This window comes from Kogia breviceps, chromosome 12 (genome assembly GCF_026419965.1).
Source record: "Kogia breviceps isolate mKogBre1 chromosome 12, mKogBre1 haplotype 1, whole genome shotgun sequence".
In the NCBI taxonomy this organism is placed as follows: domain Eukaryota; kingdom Metazoa; phylum Chordata; class Mammalia; order Artiodactyla; family Physeteridae; genus Kogia; species Kogia breviceps.
The window spans coordinates 25,483,154-25,504,806 of record NC_081321.1 but is presented as its reverse complement, the minus strand read 5'-3'; the positions used below and the strand labels follow the sequence as shown (position 1 = coordinate 25,504,806).

General features: G+C 38.7%; 1 protein-coding gene across 1 annotated transcript in view; it reads left to right on the top strand.

The window, feature by feature from the left end:
* Positions 1 to 21,653, top strand: part of PKP2 (plakophilin 2) — a 78,609-nt gene that overhangs the window by 12,112 nt on the left and 44,844 nt on the right. Inside the window, exons 2-4 of the mRNA XM_059080866.2 lie at positions 402 to 514; positions 860 to 1,536; positions 8,654 to 8,789. Coding sequence (XP_058936849.1) covers positions 402 to 514; positions 860 to 1,536; positions 8,654 to 8,789 — 926 coding nt within the window. The remainder of the gene's footprint in view (positions 1 to 401; positions 515 to 859; positions 1,537 to 8,653; positions 8,790 to 21,653) is intronic.

The following is a 21,653-nucleotide window of genomic DNA, read 5'->3' as shown; positions in this document are numbered from 1 at the left end:
CTGCGTTGGGTCTTCGTTGCTGCGCATGGCTTTCTCTAGTTGCGGCAAGTGGGGTCTACTCTTCATTGCAGTGCGTGGGCTTCTCATTGCAGTGGCTTCTTTTGTTGTGGAGCATGGGCCCTAGGAGCAAGGGCTTCAGTAGTTGTGGCACGTGAGCTCAGTAGTTGTGGCTCGCAGGCTCAATAGTTGTGGTACACAGACTTAGTTGCTCCGCAGTATGTGGGATCTTCCCGAACGAACCAGGGCTTGAACCTGTGCCCCCTTCATTGGCAGGTGGATTCTTAACCACTGTACCACCAGGGAAGTCCTGACCTTAACTACTTAAATTTAAAATATATTATTGTTATATAATCTTTACTGATTGGCCCACTTATATTATTTTAATATATGCTTGATTACAGGAAATCTTCACCGAACTAGCAGTGTTCCTGAATATGTCTACAATCTACACTTGGTTGAAAATGATTTTGCTGGGGGGCGTTCCCCTGTTACTAAAACCTATGACATGCTAAAGGTAGGATACCAAAGAATATAACCCTAGTTACCAGGTTACCAAGAAAACATTTTTAAACTTCTGTAGGTTATTTTTTAATGTTTACCGTTCTCAAGTATTACGATTTCCTAAATGAATTGTGAGAAGTGGACACCATGGAAAACTGGAAACTTGAAACTATTAAATCCTGGTGCAAATAACTAGACAACCAAGTCTTGTGTAAAAACAGATTTTAGCCAGAAAGGAGCTGACTTCTCCGTGTAATTCAGAGAAACCAACACCTTGTGTAATAGTTCTAGAACAGTTATTCAGCAAAGGTGAAAACTGATTCATGCCTCATTTAAACTTTATTTCTCTTTTATGCAGACAGGCACAGCTGCCACTTATGAAGGCCGCTGGGGGAGGGGAACTCCGCAGTACAGCTCTCAGAAGTCAGTGGAAGAAAGGCTCTTGAGGCAGCCTCTGAGGAGAGTTGAGATTTCCCCGGACAGCAGCCCTGAGCGGGCTCAGTACGCCCCTGTCAGCGAGTACCAGTACAGCCAGAGAAGCCAGGCCGGGCACACCTCGCGGCTGCAAGAGAGCAGGAGGTCCACGCTTCTCGTGCCGCCTCGCTACGCCCGCTCAGAAATTGTGGGTTTCAGCCACTCCGGGGCGGTGGGCAGACAGCGCCACTACGACACGTACAGGCGCTACCAGTACCGGTCCGTGAACGACGCCGTCTTTGACGGCGCCCAGGTCCACCCGGTGCTGCTCACGTACCCCAGGCCTGGGACCAGCCACAGCCTGGGCAACCTCCTGGAGAAGGAGAGCTACGTGACTGAGGGGCCCGCCGCGGGGCAGGCCAGGCCGGCATCCGTGCAGCCGGGCACGCAGGGCCGGGCGGCGCGGTCGTCCTGGCATCAGAGCTCCTTCCACAGCACCCGCACGCTGAGGGAGGCCGAGTTCGGCGGGAGGAGGACCCACAGGACCGTGGGCCAAGTGGCAGCAGGAGGAAGTGGGAACGTGCTCGCAGAGAGAAGCGCTTTCACCGACGCCCAGGCTGGGTGAGTCCCCTTCTCAATCTGCAGCAGCACCGTGGGTGCCAGCACATTCCGTTCCCACAGCTCTTACGGTGTGAGCTGGCTTTCCTGGGGCTACGGAGAAAGGCTTCCAGAGATAAGTGATTAAAACAATGACTTCTCAGGCAGCTGCCTAATTGACAGATTAGCCTGTTTCCCTCAGGGACAGGGGCCAAGCTACCTGCTTGTATGGCAGCTCTGCAGGGGAAATGTGACTTTTAATCCATCTGTTCCAAATTAGACGCTGGCTAAAGGGATGGCTGCCCCTGGGCTATATGAAAATCTGCTTTGAATGAGAGCTAACTGGAGAGTAGACCAAGAAATGGATAATTGCATGCATCAGTTATTTTCCATCTTTCCTTGAAATAAAGGAAGGAAAAAGGCAAAAGTGTTTATTCCTGGTGCTAAGAGTGAACCTCAAATGCTGTCTGGATAACACTACCACAAAAAGATAGAGCTAAGCAAAGGCAGCTAATTCCTGGATGTCTCTCTCCTTCCTTTGATACCTGATAATTTTCCTTTTTGATTCTGGTATCAGTGATCGGAGGGGGTTTGTTCTGCAATACTGAATAATTAAAATAATTGAAGTTTCAAAGTCATTCCTTTGCCTCTCTTATTTACTTTATACCCTGACTAATCTAGTTTTTGGAACTTTAACCTTTATTCAAGTTTAATGCTGGAGCACAAATTTCTTAAACTGAGGAACTCACTAAGAGAAAGGTTAAGAAATGGATGGATGATTACATCGGTAACTCCCAAAATAATGATGTAGTATCATTATGGTAAAACATTAAATACATGACCTTTAAAAATTTCTAGTGGAAGTTGTTACCTTTAATCATCCCTTTAAGTGAAATTGTGCAGTAAACTCATTGATTAGGTAGGCACCGGTGAGAAACGATGTTAGGGCTAATCTAATCTTGAAGCAAGAAATATTTTTTATAAAGCAAAATTGAGCATGAGACTTCTAACATTTCTTGTAGAAAGCAGATCTTTGTCAATATGGACACACTTATAAAGAAGAAGAAGACATGAGGTAGTTATTTATGGAGGAAATAGCTGATCAAGTCTCTTAAATGGATAATTCAAGATGTATTAAATGCCTACTGTATTCTAGGATTTGTGTCAAGCACAGTTTTAACAGAATGATCCTAACAATAACAAAAGTATTGTGCCACGTTCTCCAGCAACTGGCATTCTTCTCTTCCTGCATCTCTGTGTCCCTACACTGCTTTCACCGCCTTGTCACTTCCCAGTCACCAACCCGCTGCAGTATGGCTTTAGTCCCCACCGTTTCACTGAAATAGGCTCCCCACAGATCTCCCAGTGACTGCCTTTAATGCTACATCTGAAGCAGTCCTTACATTACTCAGTCTGTGGGCAGCATTTGACACCACTGTCTGTGAAATTCTCCCTTCCCTGGGGTGTCGGGGCACCAGCTTCTCCTGGTTTTCTCTAGCCATGTCTTAGTCTTCTCTGAGAAGGCTTTTCTGCATGCCCAAGGACGTCATCTCCATCAACCCTTCTCTTCTGGTCTTGGTGCTCTTCTCAAGAGGCCCTGTGTACTGCACTTATATCCTGTGATTCCCAGTGTTTTATTTTCAGCTCTGTCCTCCATCCTGAACTCTAGATCTGTATGTATTTCTAACAAAGTCATGGACTCAGTATGTTCAAAACTAAATCTATCAGCTCTTCCCTACCCTCTACTCCTAACTGTCTTCTCATACTAGAGTCCTATCTTTACAAACCTGGGAGTCATTTTTATCTTTTCCCTCCATAGTCACATATCACCACCAAGCCATTTTTTTCTCCTTAATGGGTCTTAAATTTTTACCCTTCTTTCTGTCTCTATTGCATAGGACTCTCTGCCTCTGGTCTTGCTCACTCAACCGTTCTCTAGGACCATTAGAATGCCCTTCCCAAATCTGATGATTCCTCTCTCCAATGTATAACCTTCCCATAATTCCACCAAATGTTTGTGCTTTTTACCATGGCACACAAGGCCCATGTTTTCAGCTGTGCTTATCACTCTAGTCTCATCTCTTTCTACTATCCTCCACCTGTCATCATCACCTTCCCCAAACAAACAGTCAAACCACCTCGAACCTCTTTTACTTCCCTTAATGGAAAATATTTATTCACATATTTTCTTTCTCTTTCTCTTTCTGCCTTCCCTCCTTCTTTCCTTCCTTTCTTTCCTCCTTCCTTCCTTCCTTCTTTTCTTTGTCTGTCTATCTATCTATCTATCTATTTCCTCCCAGTAGCTTTGGCTGGCTAGTCATGATTCTGGATTTATCTCAGTTACCACCCTTTCCCTGACCACTCCCCTCACAATCTAGTTTAAGAGCCCCAGATAGCTGTACTGTGTGGGTGTCTCTACCAGAATAGTATATTGTGGTTATTAGTTTTCTTATCTGTTCCCCCTCTAAATTTGTTATTGTTATAATAGGGTGGATTTTATTACAATAATTGCTCATATTTCAAAGACTAGAAGGAATACTTGGGGTCAAGAAATTTAAAATAAAGGGAAAGAAATCTATTCTTGATGATTTGCAAAGTCGCCATCCTGGAGGCCAGAAATCATAGAAATGAACACTTCTTGAAATTTTTGCTGTGTGTGGAAAGGAAAGGGTGTCAGGGATATTTCCTGTAATGATCGAGGTGGCATCCATATCTGATTCTTTTCCTCCTTTGGTGTGCCCCATGGCTCATTTCATTTCCCCAGGCTGCCCCCTGAGAGCTCTGCCTTTGAGAACACACACTCTGCTCTCCTTTGCCTTGCAGTGCCTCACATTTCAAACTCTATCCAGTCCCTATATTTGGAAACTGCTTTTTTATGTCTAGTGGAAGTCCCACATGTAAAGAAGTGTCCTTTCACATTTGTGGAATGTTCCTATAGAGTAGTTGGATAAAACTATAAACCTACATAATGACATAAGGTATTAAACAATGGATCTTTGTTTCTAAAAGAATGGTCAGTTTCTAATGCAGCTGAAAGTCAAAACATTGGAGTAAAGAGAAATAGTGAACAACTGTTCTAAATCAGACTAATGAAAAAGGTTTAAGAAATCACCAAGTAAAACACTGTAGATCAGTTTTACTGAAAATATGATTTCTGTACCTATGGAGGACTGGTGGTTCAGCAAATGAATATTAGGTTGCTCTAATGTAGCCAACACTACAGTAAGCACCATAGGGGATCCGTGAAAAAGAAAATAAGACATCAAGTGCTAGATTGTACTAGTGTCTATAGGAATTCAGAGAACAAAAGAGTGATTAGTAGAGGGAGAGAAAGGTGAGAGACTTGATATCAGTCAACTTTGTGACATAGAGCAGCACAGAGCAGAATAGATGTCATACTAACTTCCCTTCGCATCCTCTTAATTACCAACCTCTTTAGTTCCTCACGTCTCTTTTAATTATATCTTTCTTTCCATTTCCATTTTTAATGGCCCAGTTCACAACTTCATTGCTTCAGCTAAGACTCTTGTAGTGCCCTCAAAACTGTGTCTAGAGACACATATCCACTCCAAAGTCATCTTTCCAAAGCAGTGCTTTCATCACACCTAAAATCTTTGTGAGGTAGTGCAATTTGCATTTCCTAAGCATCTAACAACACGAGGGAGCTCTTCATTAATCATCTGGTGTTTGCTTGGCCTTCAGAGCTATTCTAATATCTGGGACCCAACCTAGGGCAGGGCTGTATTATTATTGGCAGGAATGCAGTTGCTGAGGGATTGCACACCTAAAAAAAAGGACTGTTTTTAATTTTTTCGTATAATATCTCATATTCTGACCAGTGATATTTTACACTGCTTCCTCTTTACATTTTTGTAAAATATATATTGATATCATATTAACATATTAACTAAAGTTATTGAAAAGACTCACTTCTGGAGGATATGCTCAGTGGATAATGGGGCCGAGGAACAACTGCTCATCCTGATGCTTCCCTCCCCAACCCCATCTCCCAAGCCACATTTCTGCAGGCTTCAAGAAATGTTTTGTGAGTGAGCAGAAAGGGAAGAAAGAAGGATGAAAGGGAAGCAAGGAAGGAAGTAGGCAGGAAGAGAGATTGAGGTGAAACCAAGCAGGACCCTGCAGGGCCTTGCCTGGGTGCAAAATTCCCTCCATATCCACGTTTCTTGTTTGAAGAAAGGCTTTTGTCTTCTAGGCCCTCTCTAAGTTCGAAAGAGCAGGCTCAAGTAGTTGATGATTAGAACAATGGAGTCACAGGACTCCTAGTTCATCCTGAAGGGATATAGATAACAATCTAACACGTATCTCTGAGTTGTTCTGCAGAAACTAGGACCTCCACTCATTGTGGATAGTGACTCTGTGCCTACTACCAACACCTAGACCCCATACTGGTTGGAACCAGAAGGTTGATTGTTGAGATTCCTGGAACATCATCCTGTTACCTCACCACCATCAGAAGAATGTCCACAAGCTGATCAGGCACCCTGCAACCCTCACTCCTAATTTTGCCTTTAAAAACCCATCCCTGACAGCCATCTGGTCTTTTGAGCATGAGCTGCCCATTCTCCTTGATTGGGTGCCCTGAAGTAAATGCTGTACTTTCCCTTCACCACAACTCTGTGTCATTAGATTGACTGCTATGTGTTACACCAGCAGACTCCAATTTTGTTGGGAAACAGGGGAGGAATGCTATGGGAAAACAGGAGGAAAAGAATAGCTCTAGCTGGGGGTAGGGATACAGGAAAGATTTCACAGAAGTGATGATATTTGAACTGAGTCTTGAAGAATTAAGAATTAGGTAGAAGGGTGGGCTTTCTAGAAAAATAAGAGAGAGTGGCTTGTGAAGAGGGGTTCAGTGTTTAGAGAGGATTAAAAGTCTGGTGTGATTGGAGGATGGGTTAGTCCATCAGGGGAGGGAGAGGAGATGGGGTGGAGGATGGCAGGAGATGGAGTCAGACTGAGGTCAGAACATATGCCATGTTATAGAGTTGGACTTTACAGACAATAACAAAACAGGAAATTGATGCCCTGACAGCTGTGGCAGACCTTCTTGTTGAGGAAGTCTTCGTTATGTTTGGGAATTGTTTTTAATGATAAAGTAAAGTAGCATTAGGTTGGCTGGTAGTGAATGCAGAACTTCTTTGTGAATCATGTTCAGGAATAGAATTATTTGTTGGTGTTAGAGACTTGGGAATTCAAGCTTTCCTGAGTCATTTATGACTTATGAAATACATTAATGGCTGAATCTTTAAAAAAAAAGAAGTGTTAAATGGGAGGTTATTCTTAGATTATGAATTATCTTTCATTAGTTTAAACACCTGTAGTGGTGGATGGTAAAAGACTTAAAACTAATTTCACTTTTGATTTCCCTGTGAAGGAATTGGAGTCCATGCATATGAAATATTTTCATCTCTCTTTTTTTTTTTAATAGATCTTTGTTGGAGTATAATGGCTTCACAGTACTGTGTTAGTTCCTGTTGTACACCAAAGTGAATCAGTGAATATGCATATACTTGTCCCCATACCCCCTCCCTCTTGAGCCTCCCTTCCGTCCTCCTTATCCCACCCCTCTAGTTCACCGCAAAGCACCGAGCTGATCTCCCTGTGCGATGCCGCTGCTTCCCACTAGCTAACTATTGGAAAACAGGAGGTTCCGTCTCTTTTTAAAACGGTGTTTATATTAAATAAAAGTGATTCAAATTCTAGTTTTAGTGAAAATAGCCTACATTTTTACCAATTAACTTGATTGGTAAGTCCCAACAGTTAAAAATGAGATCATTATATAATTCTCAGTATAGATGCCAGAAGTGCTTCATTTTTAATACCCTTATACTCATGAGGTAACACTTCTGTGTTTGAACATGTGTTTCAGAAGCAGTGGAAATTAGTTTTTAGTCATGAGGCCCATTACTCTTATCCCCTCACCTGTGCCACACCCACTCACACACAGCCATTCACAACATACACATGCTCACCTCTGTACACAGGTGCATGTATTGGTGGGTTAGCCAGCTATAAGAGAGAATTTCCTCACTGTTCTTGCTAGCAGGTACTGGAAAATTCCCTCCCATAATGTCTTAGGAGTCTCCATTACCTGAAATGAATCGGGTGTAACCTTCTTTGAAGCCAAAAAGAGTCCTAGGTTACTTTTAAAGCATGTCTTTAGCCACAGTCCTAACGTGTTGCCATCCTGAGTATGGTTTCTCTGAGGCGATACTTAAGGAAGTGCAAATGTGCAAAAGAAAAAAAAGAAATGCAAATCCACCTTGGTAATAGGCTGCCTAACCTAGTCACCCTCTAGGCAGAAGTAAAAGGGGAGGAAAAAATGCCACTTCTGTGAGGCATTTGGGAGCTACTGTTTTACACATAGCAATTTTATTCTCTATAAATTATCCTGTCAATATCAAAACTGAGTCAGATTTCATAACACTGTACACACCTGCAATTAGTAGAGGACAAAGTACGCTACTAGATAGACATAAACTGAATGTCATTACAATGGCAAAGCAAATAGTAACAGAATGTTTGTAAAATTGTCTTTTTAAGGGCTTTTTATTGTTGCATGTAATCATTACCTTTCCTGATGGATTCTGTCACACTAGCATGACTTATTTTAACCAAACAAACTCAGTTTTCCTGGCTTGTACTGTTTACATACTACTGTAGTCATCAAATAAGAGCACTTTTAGAATGCTTCTTTTAAAACTGATTTACAGGTGAAATAACAGATTTTGAGCAGCTGTGAGAAAAATCTAATGATTTTTAAGGGAAGGTGTTTAACTTACAGGTGTGACATTACCAGGGTAGGAATAATTTTTAATTTCTGTGACCAAATTTCTTTTAAATTTCATGTAAGATACATATTTATCTTAAACAGAGTTAAGTTTCTTCTCAATTCAGTGGTATCTTCAGAGGCTAGTCTGACCAGAGCTGGAGTGTTTCTGCTGCTAGCTTCCTATACCTTCTGACCTCAGAGGCTGATTATTCCTCTGGCTGAAGAGGAGCCAAGGCTCAGACATTCTAGGTGCTTCCCGATACTAGCCAAGTCATCTCTGGAGGATCAAGTTGACGGTCAGAAGAGGGCAGGTTTGGAATTTTGCTGAATCTGTGACTTTTTGTCTAGGAATGCAGACACGGAGATGACTCTGGAGCGAGCAGTGAGTATGCTTGAGGCAGACCACACACCGCCATCCAGGATTTCTGCTGCAGCTACTTTCATACAGCATGAGTGCTTCCAGAAATCTGAAGCGCGGAAAAGGGTGAGCATATCATATTAAGTCTGATGTAAAACTAGCACACTTTCACATCTATTACGGTGATACTGCAAACTGAAATTTTAATTTATTTTATTTTTGAAAATCTTCATTGAGTTATGTCAATCATAGCTCGATTTTTTTAATTAAATAAATAAATAAAAATAATCTTTATTGAGACCTTTTAATTTAAAAGGAAATATACACTGATTGCCAAAAAAAATTTTCCTGCAATCCAGAAACTTAGAATGTAAATCACTACACATACCTCTCCCTTCTTTATCTGACCCGTTAGAACCATCCCCAGAGATAATTGTTTGTATCAGTCTGTGTAGTTTCAGATTTTTCTGAGAGAGAAAGGGGGCGAGAGAGAGAAAGTGAGTGTACATTTTAGGCTATTATTTTCTACGTTTAAAAAAAATAAATGTAAGCAAATAATAAATGTAATAATGTAAGCAATGTGTTCCAATTTTTGTTTTCGTTAAGCAATTTCTTTAACATATTACAACAATGGTTCAATGGATAGCTTTGTACATGTATCTTTTGGCATTTCCACCAACGTTGCTATAGGATAGATCCTCCAAAATGGAATCAATGTTCGTTTTAAAAAGTGGTACATTTGTGGGGGAAAAAAATCATAGTTCAAAAAGGTATGCAGTGAAAAGTAAGTTTCTCTCCTACTCCAAACCCCAGTCTACCCCCCATTTCCCTCTTTCTCTCTCAACCTCCCATTCCCACTCCTCCTCCCTCCCTCCTTCTCCCTTTGTCTCTCTCATCAATTTGGGGGTATCTTTCCAGAGATAGTTTATGCATGTAGAAACAATTATTGGATGGATTGGTTGAATATCTTTTTTTGTTTAAAATAAAATCACAAATGGTAACAGGTTATTTACAATACTCAGTACTTTATGTTTTTATCTAACACTATATCTTGGAAATCTTCCATATTTATTAGCCCTACTTCATTCTTTAAAACTGCTACATAGATTTCTGGGGGGTTTTTTTGTTTTTTTTGTTTTGCGGTACGCGGGCCTCTCACTGTTGTGGCCTCTCCCGTTGCGGAGCCTCCGGACGCGCAGGCTCAGCGGCCATGGCTCACGAGCCCAGCCCCTCCGCAGCATGTGGGATCTTCCCAGACCGGGGCACGAACCCGTATCCCCTGCATCGGCAGGCGGATTCTCAACCACTGCGCCACCAGGGAAGCCCCATAGATTTCTCTTGTATAAGTGCACCAATTTTGTTTGTTCAGTTTTTTGTTTGTTTGTTTTTGTTTTGTTTTGTGGTACGCGGGCCTCTCACTGCTGTGGCCTGTCCCATTGCGGAGCACAGGCTCCGGACGCGCAGGCTCAGCTCAGCGGCCATGGCTCACGGGCTTAGCCGCTCCGTGGCACATGGGATCTTCCCGGACCAGGGCACGAACCCGTGTCCTCTGCATCAGTTTTTTAACAGACTTATTAAGGTTCAAAATGACAAAGTTTTGACATATGTTTTGATACTGTGAAACCATTATCACAGTCAATATAATGAGCATATCCATTACCTCCAAAGTTTCCTTGTGCCCCTTGGTAATCGATACATCCCACCCCTACACAGCCCACTTCCAGTCCCCAGGCAACAGTGATCTGCTTTCTGTTACTATAGATAGGTTGAATTTTCTAGATTTGTATATAAATGGAATCATATAGTAAATATGCATTTTTGGTCTGGATTCTTTTACTCAGCTTAAATCTTTTAAGATCCATCCATGTTGTATGTATCAAAAGATGTGTGTGTGTGTGTGTGTGTGTGGCTGAGTAGTGTTTTGTTGTGTGGATACACCATAATGTGTTTATCCATTTACCTGTTGATGGACATTTGAGTTTTTGCTATTACAAATAAAGCTGCTATGACCATATGTATACAAACAAATGTTTTAATTTCTCTGGAGTAAATTCCTTGGAGTGGAATGCCTGGATGATATGGTAGCTGTATGACTTTTTAAGGAGTTGCCAAACTGTTCTACAAAGTAGCTGTACCAATTTACATTCCAACCAGCAATGTATGAGAGTTCCAATTCCTCTATATCCTAACACTTGAGATGGTCAGTATTTATTAGAGCCTATAGGTTTGTAGTAGTATTTCATTGTAGCTTTAATTTGCATTTTCCTAATGACTAATGATGTTGAACATCTTTTCATTTGCTTATTTATCATCTGTATACCTTCTTTGCTGAAATGTATTTCCAGATCTTTTGCCCATTTTTTTATTTGGGTCTTTTGTTTTCTTATTGAATTCTGATATTTCTTCATAGATTCTGGATATAAATCTTTTTTCATATATATGATTTGGAAATATTTTCTCTCAGTTGTGTTTTGTTTTTTCATTCTCTTAACAGTTTTTAATTTTGATGGAGTCTAATTTATCAGTTTTTTCCTTATGGGTCATACTTTTCATGGTGTATCCAAGAAATCTTTCTGTACTCCGAGGTCACAAAAATACTCTTCTATATTTTCTTCTAGAAGTTTTTTAAGTGTAATATTTTATAGTTGATCAGTAGTCCTTTTGGGGTTAATTTTTGTATATATGCAAGATGTGGACCAAAATTTCTTTTGTTAAAATATATGTATATGCAATTGTTTAGGCAGGATTTGTTAAAAAGACTAGCCTTTTGGTATTGAGTTATTTTTGTATTTTTGTTGAAAAGGAATTGATCATATACACATATGTGAGTTTTTTTCTGGACTATGTATTCTATTCCATTGATCTCTATCTTTATACAAATACCATACTGTCTTGATTACCATAGTTTTATATTAAATCTTGAAATTAGGTAATGTAAGTCCTCTGACTTTGTTCTTTTTCAAGTTATTTTGGCTATTCTAGTTATTTTGCTGTTCCATTTGAATTTTAGAAATAAGCTTGTCAATTTCTATATTTTAAAAAACTGCTGGGATTTTGTTTTGAGGTTGCATTGAATCTGTAGATCAATATGTGGAGAATTGACATCTAAATAAGTCTTCTGACCTCTGAACATGGTATACTGCACCACTTATTTAGGTCTTCTTTAATTTCTCTTAACAGTGTTTTGTAGTTTTTACTCTAGAGATCTTTCATTCTTTTGTCAGATCTTTCCCTAAAGATATCATATTTCTAGATGCTTTTATAAATGGTCAAGTTTTTTTATTTCAATTTTTGATAGTTCAATGATAGTAGATAGAAATGCAGTTGATTTTTATATGTTGATTTTATATCTGTGTTATTACCTAATTCACTTATTAGCTCTTGTAGCATATTTGTAGATTCATCACATTACTACATAGAAGGTCATGCCAACTGCAAATAAAGACAGTTTTGTTTCTTCCTTTCTAATCTGGATGACTTATATGTCTTTTTTTTTTTTTTTAATTTAGTACTGGCTAGAACCTCCAGTATAATGTTAAAAAGAAGTAAGAGTGGACATGTCCTGTTCCTGATTGTAGGGGAAAGCATTCAGTTGTGCTTACACTATTAAGTTTGATGCTACCTGTAAGTTTTTGTTGTTGTTTTTTGAAGAGTTTAATCTGGGGTATTTTTGTGTTTTTTCTTTTCTTGCTTTCTTTTTTTTTTTGGAAGAAAGGGAAAAGGCTTATACTTTAGTATTTTTAACAACAGTTTTTTCCAGCTTTTTGTTTTGTTTTTTTAATTGAGATATAATTGACATATAACATTATATTAGTTTCAGGTATACAATATAATGGTATGATATATGTATATATTGTGCAGTGATCACCACAATAAATCTGGTTACCATTTATCACCACACATAGTTACAAAATATTTTATCTTGTCATGAGAAGTTTTAAGATCTACTGTCTTAGCAACTTTCAAATATACAATACAGTATTATTAACTATATTCATCATGCTGTACATTACATCCCCAGGACTTATTTATTTTATAGCTGGAAGTTTGTACCTTTTAACCCCCTTCACCCATTGCACCCTGCCCCCAACCCCCTCCCCACCTCTGGCAACCACCAAACTGTACTTTGTACCTATGATTTTGGGGGTTTTTTGTTTTGTTTGTTTCTTAGATTCCAGATGTGAGTGAGGTCATAGGATGTTTGTCTATCTCTGTCTGACTTATTTCACTTAGCATAATGCCTTTAAGGTCCATACATGTTGTTGCAATGGCAGTAATTCCTTCCATTTTATAGCTGAATAATATTCCATATATATATATTTACACACACACACACCACAACGTCTTTATCTATTCATCCATTGATGGACACTTAGGTTGTTTCCATGTCTTAGCTATTATAAATAATGCTGCAGTCGAGCTTCCCTGGTGGTGCAGTGGTTAAGAATCCGCCTGCCAATGGAGGGCACATGGGTTCGAGCCCTGGTCCAGGAAGATCCCACATGCTGCAGAACAACTAAGCCCATGCACCACAACTGCTGAAGCCCGTGCACCTAGAGCCCATGCTCTGCAACGAGAAGCCACCGCAATGAGAAACCCGCAAACCGCAACAAAGAGTAGCCCCCACTCACCGCAACTAGAGAAAGCCTGTGCACAGCAACGAAGACCCAACACAGCCAAAAATAAATAAATAAATTTATTTTAAAAATAAAATTAATGCTGCAGTGAACACGGGGGTTCATATATCTTTTTGAGATAGTGTTTTTGTTTCCTTCAGATAAATACCTATAAGTAGAATTGCTGCATTATATGGTGGTTCTATTTTTCATTTTTTGAGGAACCTCCATACCATTTTCCACAGTGGCTGCTCCAATTTACATTCCCACCAACAGTACACAAGGGTTTCTTGTCTTTTTGGTAATAAGAATTCTAACAAGTGTGAGGTAATATCTCATTGTGGGTTTGATTTTCATTTCCTTGTTGATTAGTGATGCTGATTAGTGACACATCTTTTCATGTGTTTATTGGCCCTCTGTCTGTTTTCTTTGGAAAAATGTCTATTCATGTCCTCTTCCCATTTTTTAATCAGGTTGTTTGTTTTGATGTTGACTTGTATGAGTTCTTTGTATACTTTATATACATAAAGTATATATATATATATATATATATATACACTTTATATATATCCCTTATCAGGCATATGATTTGCAAATATTTTCTCCCATTGTATAGGTTACCTGTTGTTGATCTGTTCTTCTGCTGTGCAGAAGCTTTTTAGTTTGATATAGTCCCACTTGTTTATTTTTGCTTTTGTTGCCTTTCTTTGGATGTCAAATCCAAAAAATCATCACCAAGACCAACGTCAAGGAGCTTACAGCCTATGTTTCCTTCCAGGAGTTTTATGGTTTCAGGTCCTACGTTCAAGTGTTTAATCCATTTTCAGTTGATTTTTGTGTATGGTGTAAGATATTGGTACAGTTACATTCTTTTGCATGTGGCTGTGCAGCTTCCCCAAAACATTTTATTGTGTATTCTTGGATTCTTTGTTGTAAATTGATCATAATGTGTGGGTTTATTTCTGGGCTCTCTAATCTGTTCCACTGATCTATATGTCTGTTTTTATTCTAAAATCATACTGGTTTGATTGTTAGAGCTTTTTAATATAGTTTGAAATCAAGGAAGCATGATGCCTCCAGCTTTGTTCTCTTTTCTCAAGATTCATTTATCTATCAGGATCTTTTGTGGTTTTATATAAATGTTAGGATTGCTTGTTCTACTTCCATGAAAAATACCATTGGAATCTTGATGGGGATTTCATTAAATCTGGAGATTGTTTTGGGTAGTATAGACATATTTAATGATATTAATTCTTCCCATCTGTGAGCATGGAATATATTTCCATTTACTTGTGTCTTCTTCAGTTTCTTTCATCAGTGTCTTATAATTTTCAGTGTACAGGTCTTTCACCTCATTGGTTAAATTTATTCCTAGGATTTTATTCTTTTTGCTGCAGTTGTAAATGGGATTGTTTTCCTAATTTCTCTTTCTGATAGTTTGTTATTAATATACATAAATGCAACCGATTTTTGTATATTAGTTTTGTATCTTACAACTTTACTGAATTTGTTGATTAGTTCTAACAGTTTTCTGTGACGTCTTTAGGGTTTCCTATACATAATATCATGTCATCTGCAAATAGTGATGATTTTACTTCTTCCTTTTTGATTTGATGCCTTTTATTTCTTTTTCTTGCCTAGTTGCTCTGGCTAGGACTTACAATACTATGTTGAACAGAAGTGGTAAGAGTGGGCATCCTTGTTGCTTCTGATCTTTGAGGAAAAGCTTTCAGCTTTTAACCGTTGAGTATGATGTTAGCTGTTGGTGTAGGTTTTTCATAAATCACCTAATCAAGTTGAATAACTTCCCTTCTGTCCCTAATTTAATAGATTTTTCCCCCCTCAGGAATGACTGTTGAATTTTATCAAATGCTTTTTATACATTTATTGAAATACTTCTCTGGTTTTTATTTTAATTTTGCTAATATGATATATTACTTTGATTTTTAAATGTTACCCCATTCCTATGATGAAACCCACTTGGTCATGATGTACTGTCACTTTTTATATTTTTGAATTAGATTTGATAAAATTTTGTCAAGAAATTACAAAGCTAATTTACAAATGATATTGACCTGTAATTTTCTTTTCTTGTAATGTCTTTGTCCAGTTTTAGATTGAGGGTAATACTAGCCTCATAGAATAAATTGGAAAGTGTCCTCTTCTCTTCAATTTTCTGAAAGATTTTGATTGGACTTGGTATTATTTCTTCCTTAAATGTTTGGTGGAATTCACCAGTGAAGCTATTTTGACGTTAAGTCTTCTTTGTGAGAAGGTTATTAACTATAAATTTAATTTCTTTAACTGATATGGGACTATTTGGACTATTTATTTCTTCCTATTGAGTTTTGGTAGTTTATGTCATTCAAAGACCAAAGTCTTTGTTCATTTTATCTAAGTTGTTCCAGTGCTCTTCATTTCTTTTTGTAGGTGTCATCTGATGTCATTTCCCTTTGCCTGAAGAATTTTTAAAAACATTTATTATAATGCAAATCTCCTATTAACTATTTCAGCTTTGAATATCTGAAAAAAGAATTTCATCTTTGCTTTTGAAAGATATTTTCACTAGTAACAGAACCCTAGGTTGATGGTGTTTTAATTCCAATACTTGAAAGTTGTTGCTCCATTGTCTTGTCACCTACATTGTTTCAGACAAGAAATGTCCTGTCCTCCTTATTTTTGTACTGTACATGATGTGTCTCTCCCTGCCTACCCAAGCTGCTTTTTAGATTTTATCTTTATCATTGGTGTTGAGCAGTTTGGTCACAATGTACCTTTGTGCAGTTTTCCATAGGCTTCTTAAGTTCATTAGACTTCTCAAAATTTTTGATTTCTGCTTTTCATCAAATTTTGGAATTTTGTTTGGGAAATTTTCTTCTGTCCCACCTTTGGGAACTACAGTTACATATATATTAGACTGCTTGAAGTTGTCTACAGCTCATGCATACTCTGTTTTTCTTTTTTAGCTGGTTTCTTTTTTCTGTATGTTTCTTTTTGGCTAAATTCATTTTCTATGCTTCAAATATACTAAAATTTTCTTCTGCAATGTTTAATATGCCATTAATCTCATTCAGTGTATTTTTATTTCATAAATTATAGTTTTCCTCTCTAGAAGTTAAATTTGAGTCTTTTTTATATCTTCTGTGTCCCTACCTAACATGTTTCATCTTTCCTCAAGATTTCTGAACATAGGGAAGACTTAAAATAGCTGCTTGAATGACCTTGTCTGTTAATTCTAACATCTGTGTCCATTCTAGGTGGGTTTCATTTTTTTTAAATTTATTTTATTGAAGTATAGTTGATTTACAATGTTGTGTTAATTTCTGCTGTCCAGCAAAGTGATTCAGGTATACATATATGTATTCCTTTTCATATTCCTTTCTATTATGGTTTATTACAGAATATTGAATATAGTTCCCAAGATCCTATACAGTAGGATCTTGTTGTTTATCCATCCTATATATAATAGCTTGCGTCTGCTAATCCCAAACTCCCAATCCTTTCCTCCCCTACCTCCCCCTCCCACTTGACAACCACAAGTCTGTTCTCTATGTCAGTGAGTCCGTTTCTGTTTCATAGGTAAGTTCATTTGTATCGTATTTTATGTTCCACATATAAGTGATATCATATGGTATTTATCTTTCTCTTTGTGACTTACTCACTTTATAGTATGATAATCTCTAGGTCCATCCATGTTGCTGCAGATGGCATTGTTTCATTCTTTTTTATGCCTGAGTAGTATTCCATTATATCTATCACATCATCTTTATCCATTCATCTGTCAGTTGTTTCCATGTCTTGGCTACTGTGAATAGTGCTGCTATGAACATGGGGGTGCATGTATCTTTTCAGATTATAGTTCTGTCCAGATATATGCCCAGGAGTGGGATTGCTGAATCATATGGCAACTCTATTTTCAGTTATTTGAGGAACCTCCATGCTGTTTTCCATAGTGGCTGCACCAATTTACATTCTGAGTGGGTTTCATTTGATTGTTTTAACTCATTATGGATAATATTTCTCCTTTTTGCATGCCTGGAAATTTTTTATTGAATGCCAGCTATTATGAATTTTATCTTGTTGGATGCTGGACATTTTTATATCTAGATATTCTTGAGTTTTCTTCACAAACTCAAGGATACAATTAAATTACTTGAAAACAGTTTGACTCTTTCAAATCTTGCTTTTAAGATTTGTTGGTGGGACCAGAGCAGCATTTATTCTAGAACTAATTAGTCCCCACTTCTTAAGGCAAGACACTTCTGAGAACTCTACCCAATGTACTATGAATTATGAGGCTTTCTGTCTGGCTAGTGAGAATAGGCCCTGTTAACGGGCCTGTGCGAGCATGAGGAGCAGTAACTTTTTTAGGCAGTTACTTCCCTGGCCTCAGGCAACTTGCTCACAAAGATGAACTGATTAATACTCTACTGAATACTAAATGGGGACCCTCTGCAAATCTCAGGAGTTCTCTTTTTGTGCAGCTCTTTTCTTACTGTTACTCCTCCCTGCAAACACTAGCCCCTTTGTTCTTCCTAGATTCTTCACTCTTTCTCCTCAGCTCTGCTTGTTGAATTCCACTTAGCTTTTCCCTAATCACACCACAGCCTGGGAACTCCCTCAAGACCGTGATCTGAGGCAGCAGTAGGGCTGTCCTTGCTTGTTCTCCATCCCTTAGGGATCACTGTCCATCATTGCCTCATGTCTAGTTATTGAAACTATTGTATGTTTTGTCTGGTTTTTAAAATTGTTCAAATGGTAGGTAAATCCAGTCCTCATTACTGGTGAGTCACTTTTAATGTTGATAAATAACCTCCTATAAATCTTCCCCTAAATTATACGAATTTACACTCCCACCAGCATGGTGTCAAAGTGCCTATTTACATGCACCATTACTACCACAAGATGTCATTCTTTTCTGTGCATTTTTGTTAATCTGATAAGGAGAAAGAAAGGTATCTATTTATAGAAGAAATTCTCCATTTCTGAAAATCAAGACGAATAACTGATCAGGTAATCAGTTACAGAGAAATTCTTTTAAAAAATTATACACACACACACACACACACACACACACACACACACTTACAGTTTGTCATTGTCTTTCATACATAAACTATGCTGATTATGTTTCATTTGCCATTTTTAGTTTTTTTGGAGTGAGATGAGAACTTAGTGGCGCTTATTCATGTGAGTTCATATCCTGCTAGATTCTTATATTTTTACTTAGTCTTTTTTTTTTTTTTTCCTGCGGTACGTGGGCCTCTCACTGCTGTGGCCTCTCCCGTTGCGGAGCACAGGCTCAGCGGCCATGGCTCACGGGCCCAGCCGCTCCGCGGCATGTGGGATCCTCCCAGACCGGGGCACGAACCCGTGTCCCCTGCATTGGCAGGCGGACTCTTAACCACTGCGCCACCAGGGAAGCCCCTTTACCTAGTCTTTTAGGTTAATTTCTTCCACAACCAATTACAGCGCTTTTTAAAGCTCTTCACCTTTATCTAGTCTTTCTAAAGCATTCAAATTAGTTTTCAGAGACACAGAGCTTTTTCAGAATAGGTAAATAAATTGCATAATTACAATAACAAGTATAACTGACATAAATGCATTGAGTAAGAAACCTAAGTTATTCTTGGTAAACTAGAAGAAATAAGAATGCAAAGGCCAACATATACTCACCTACAGCTTTGATAGTACTCAAAATCCATGGATGTCACAGAGGGAAAAGAGAATGTGATTAATCCTGCAGATCAGTTAGTAAGTCAGACAAATGAGCTTCCACTGATATTTTTTTCACTTTCATTTTATTAATTATTCATGAAGTGAGCATTTTTTGATATTTTTTGACATTTATTCAGTCAGTTGTCATTTTTTAATTCATTGGCTATTTTTTCTAAGACGTGTGTCTGTTCCTTTTTTTAAAAAAATATTTTATTTATTTATTCATTTATTTTGGTTGCACCAAGTCTTAGTTGTAGTAGGCGGGCTCCCCAGTTGCAGCTCTTGGGCTCCTTAGTTGCAGCTCGCTGGCTCCTTAGTTGTTGCATGCAAACTCTTAGTTGTGGCATGCATGTGAGATCCAGATCCCTGACCAGGGATCGAACCTGGGCCCCCTGCATTGGGAGCACAGAGTCTTACCTGCTGTGCCACCAGGGAAGTCCCAAGATGTGTGTCTGTTTCTTAATTATTTGTAGGAGTTCTTTACCTATTATGCACATTAATCCATTGCTACATATGTGACAGTGTTGTTTCCTAACTTTGCTTATGATATCTTTCATTGTGCATGATTTAAAATTTTTTTTTAATTTATTTATTTTTGGCTGCATTGGGTCTTCGTTGCTGAGCGCAGGCTTTCTCTAGTTGCGGTGAGTGGGGGCCACTCTTCGTTGTGGTGTGCAGGCTTCTCATCGCCGTGGCTTCTCTTGTTACAGAGCACAGGCTCTAGGTGTGCGGGCTTCAGTAGTTGTGGCACATGGGCTCAGTAGTTGTGGCTCACGGGCTCTAGAGCACTGGCTCAGTAGTTGTGGCACATGGGCCTAGTTGCTCCGCAGCATGTGGGATCCTCCCGGACTAGGACTCAAACCCGTGTCCCCTGCACTGGCGGGTGGATTCTTAACCACTGTGCCATCAGGGAAGTCCCTTATTTTAAATTCTTATGAAGTAAATTTGTCAATATTTTTCTTCATGATATCTGTATTTTATGTATTGCTTCAAAAGACCTATCCCATCTATTTTTACTTTTAAAAGTTATATAAGTCTTGGGTATTTCTCACTGACCCTTTGCCTATGTTTATTCCATGGAAAAAATAAGTAAACATTTTTAAAAATAATATATTTAGCTAGTAATAAACCTTTATACACAAATATTTTTTTATTCCCAATTTTTAAAACTCAGCATTTTTGTACATGCTTTCATTTTATAATGTGGAATTACATGAAATTTTCTCTTGTTACCCAAGTTGGGCTAGATTTCCACTATCTCTTAAATTACTAATTTGATTGTAAATATCATTTTGCTTGCATATAGGATTAAATCTATGCTTGCCTTCTTAGCTCTTATTCATTGTAATAAAGCTAGAACAAAGATTGGTTTTAAAAGTAATGGAACTTGAAAACTGTATGAAACCTATACATGTATATGCTTGGTAGAAAATCTAAGAAGTGAAAATATAACCCAAGGGCATTAACAAAATCCCATTAATATTAAGAATGGTACTATAGTTTTTTAATGTTATTTACAAAAAACAGTTACAGTTTGAACATAAAGATCAAAATTTTAAATCATAAACTTCAATGGCAACTTTTCAGTTATTATTTTATTTGATTAAGACTCAGCATTTAGCACTGTCAATCCCTCATTCCTTTTTGAAGCTTTCTTCTTTTGGCCCCAGAGTCTCCTGGCTCTTTTTCCATTTCTCTGGCTCCTTCAGGTTTCCTCTGTTAAAAAAAAAAAAAATTATCCACAACCTGTACCTTAAATGTTTATGTTCCGTAGATGCTTCCCTGGGACTTTTCTTATTTGACACCATCTCCTGACCCACCTCATCTACTCCTCTGGCTTCCACTAATGTGTGATCTGAGTGCTAATGACTCACAGCATCTCCAGACCTTATCTTTCCCTGGGTTCCAAACGACATGTCCGTCTATTTGCTAGACATCTCACTGAACTCAATATTAACTTATCTAAAAATGAACACATTATCTTCATTGCTGTTTTTTCTCTACTGTCCAGTCAGTTCTCCTTCTAAACTTGTTCTTTCTGCTGGGTTGGCAGATAGGGCATGTGGTGTTTTAAGCATTGACTCTCAAGAGTAGCCAGGGGCTGGGTGTGAATCCCAGCAACCTAATTACCTGGGTGACCTTTTTACCGCTCTAAACCTCAGCTTTCCTTTAAACTGGAACTAATAGTCCTACTACAAAGAGTTGTTGTGAGAATGCAATCAGATAATCATACAATGCTTGCCCTGAAATAATAACTCACTCCTCTGTGAGTGGTAGTTCACCCAGGTAGTTTGACACCAAAATAGGAAGAGACTTTGAACCTTCTTTCTTCTTTACTTCTCGTGTTCATGCAGTCTTCAAGTCCTGTTAATGCTGCTCTTAAAAGTGTCCTGGGGACTTCCCTGGTGGTCCATTGGTAAAGAATCTGCCTTTCAATGCAGGGGACATGGGTTCAATCCCTGGTCGGGGCACTAAGATCCCACATGCCACGGGGCAACCAAGCCCGCGTGCCACAACTACTGAGCTCACGTGCCTCAACGAGAGAGTCAGCATGCCGCAAACTACAGAGCCCATGTGCCCTGGAGCCCACACGCCACAATTGGAGAAGAGAAAACCTGCGTGCCACAACTAAAGAGAAGCCCGTGCACCACAACGA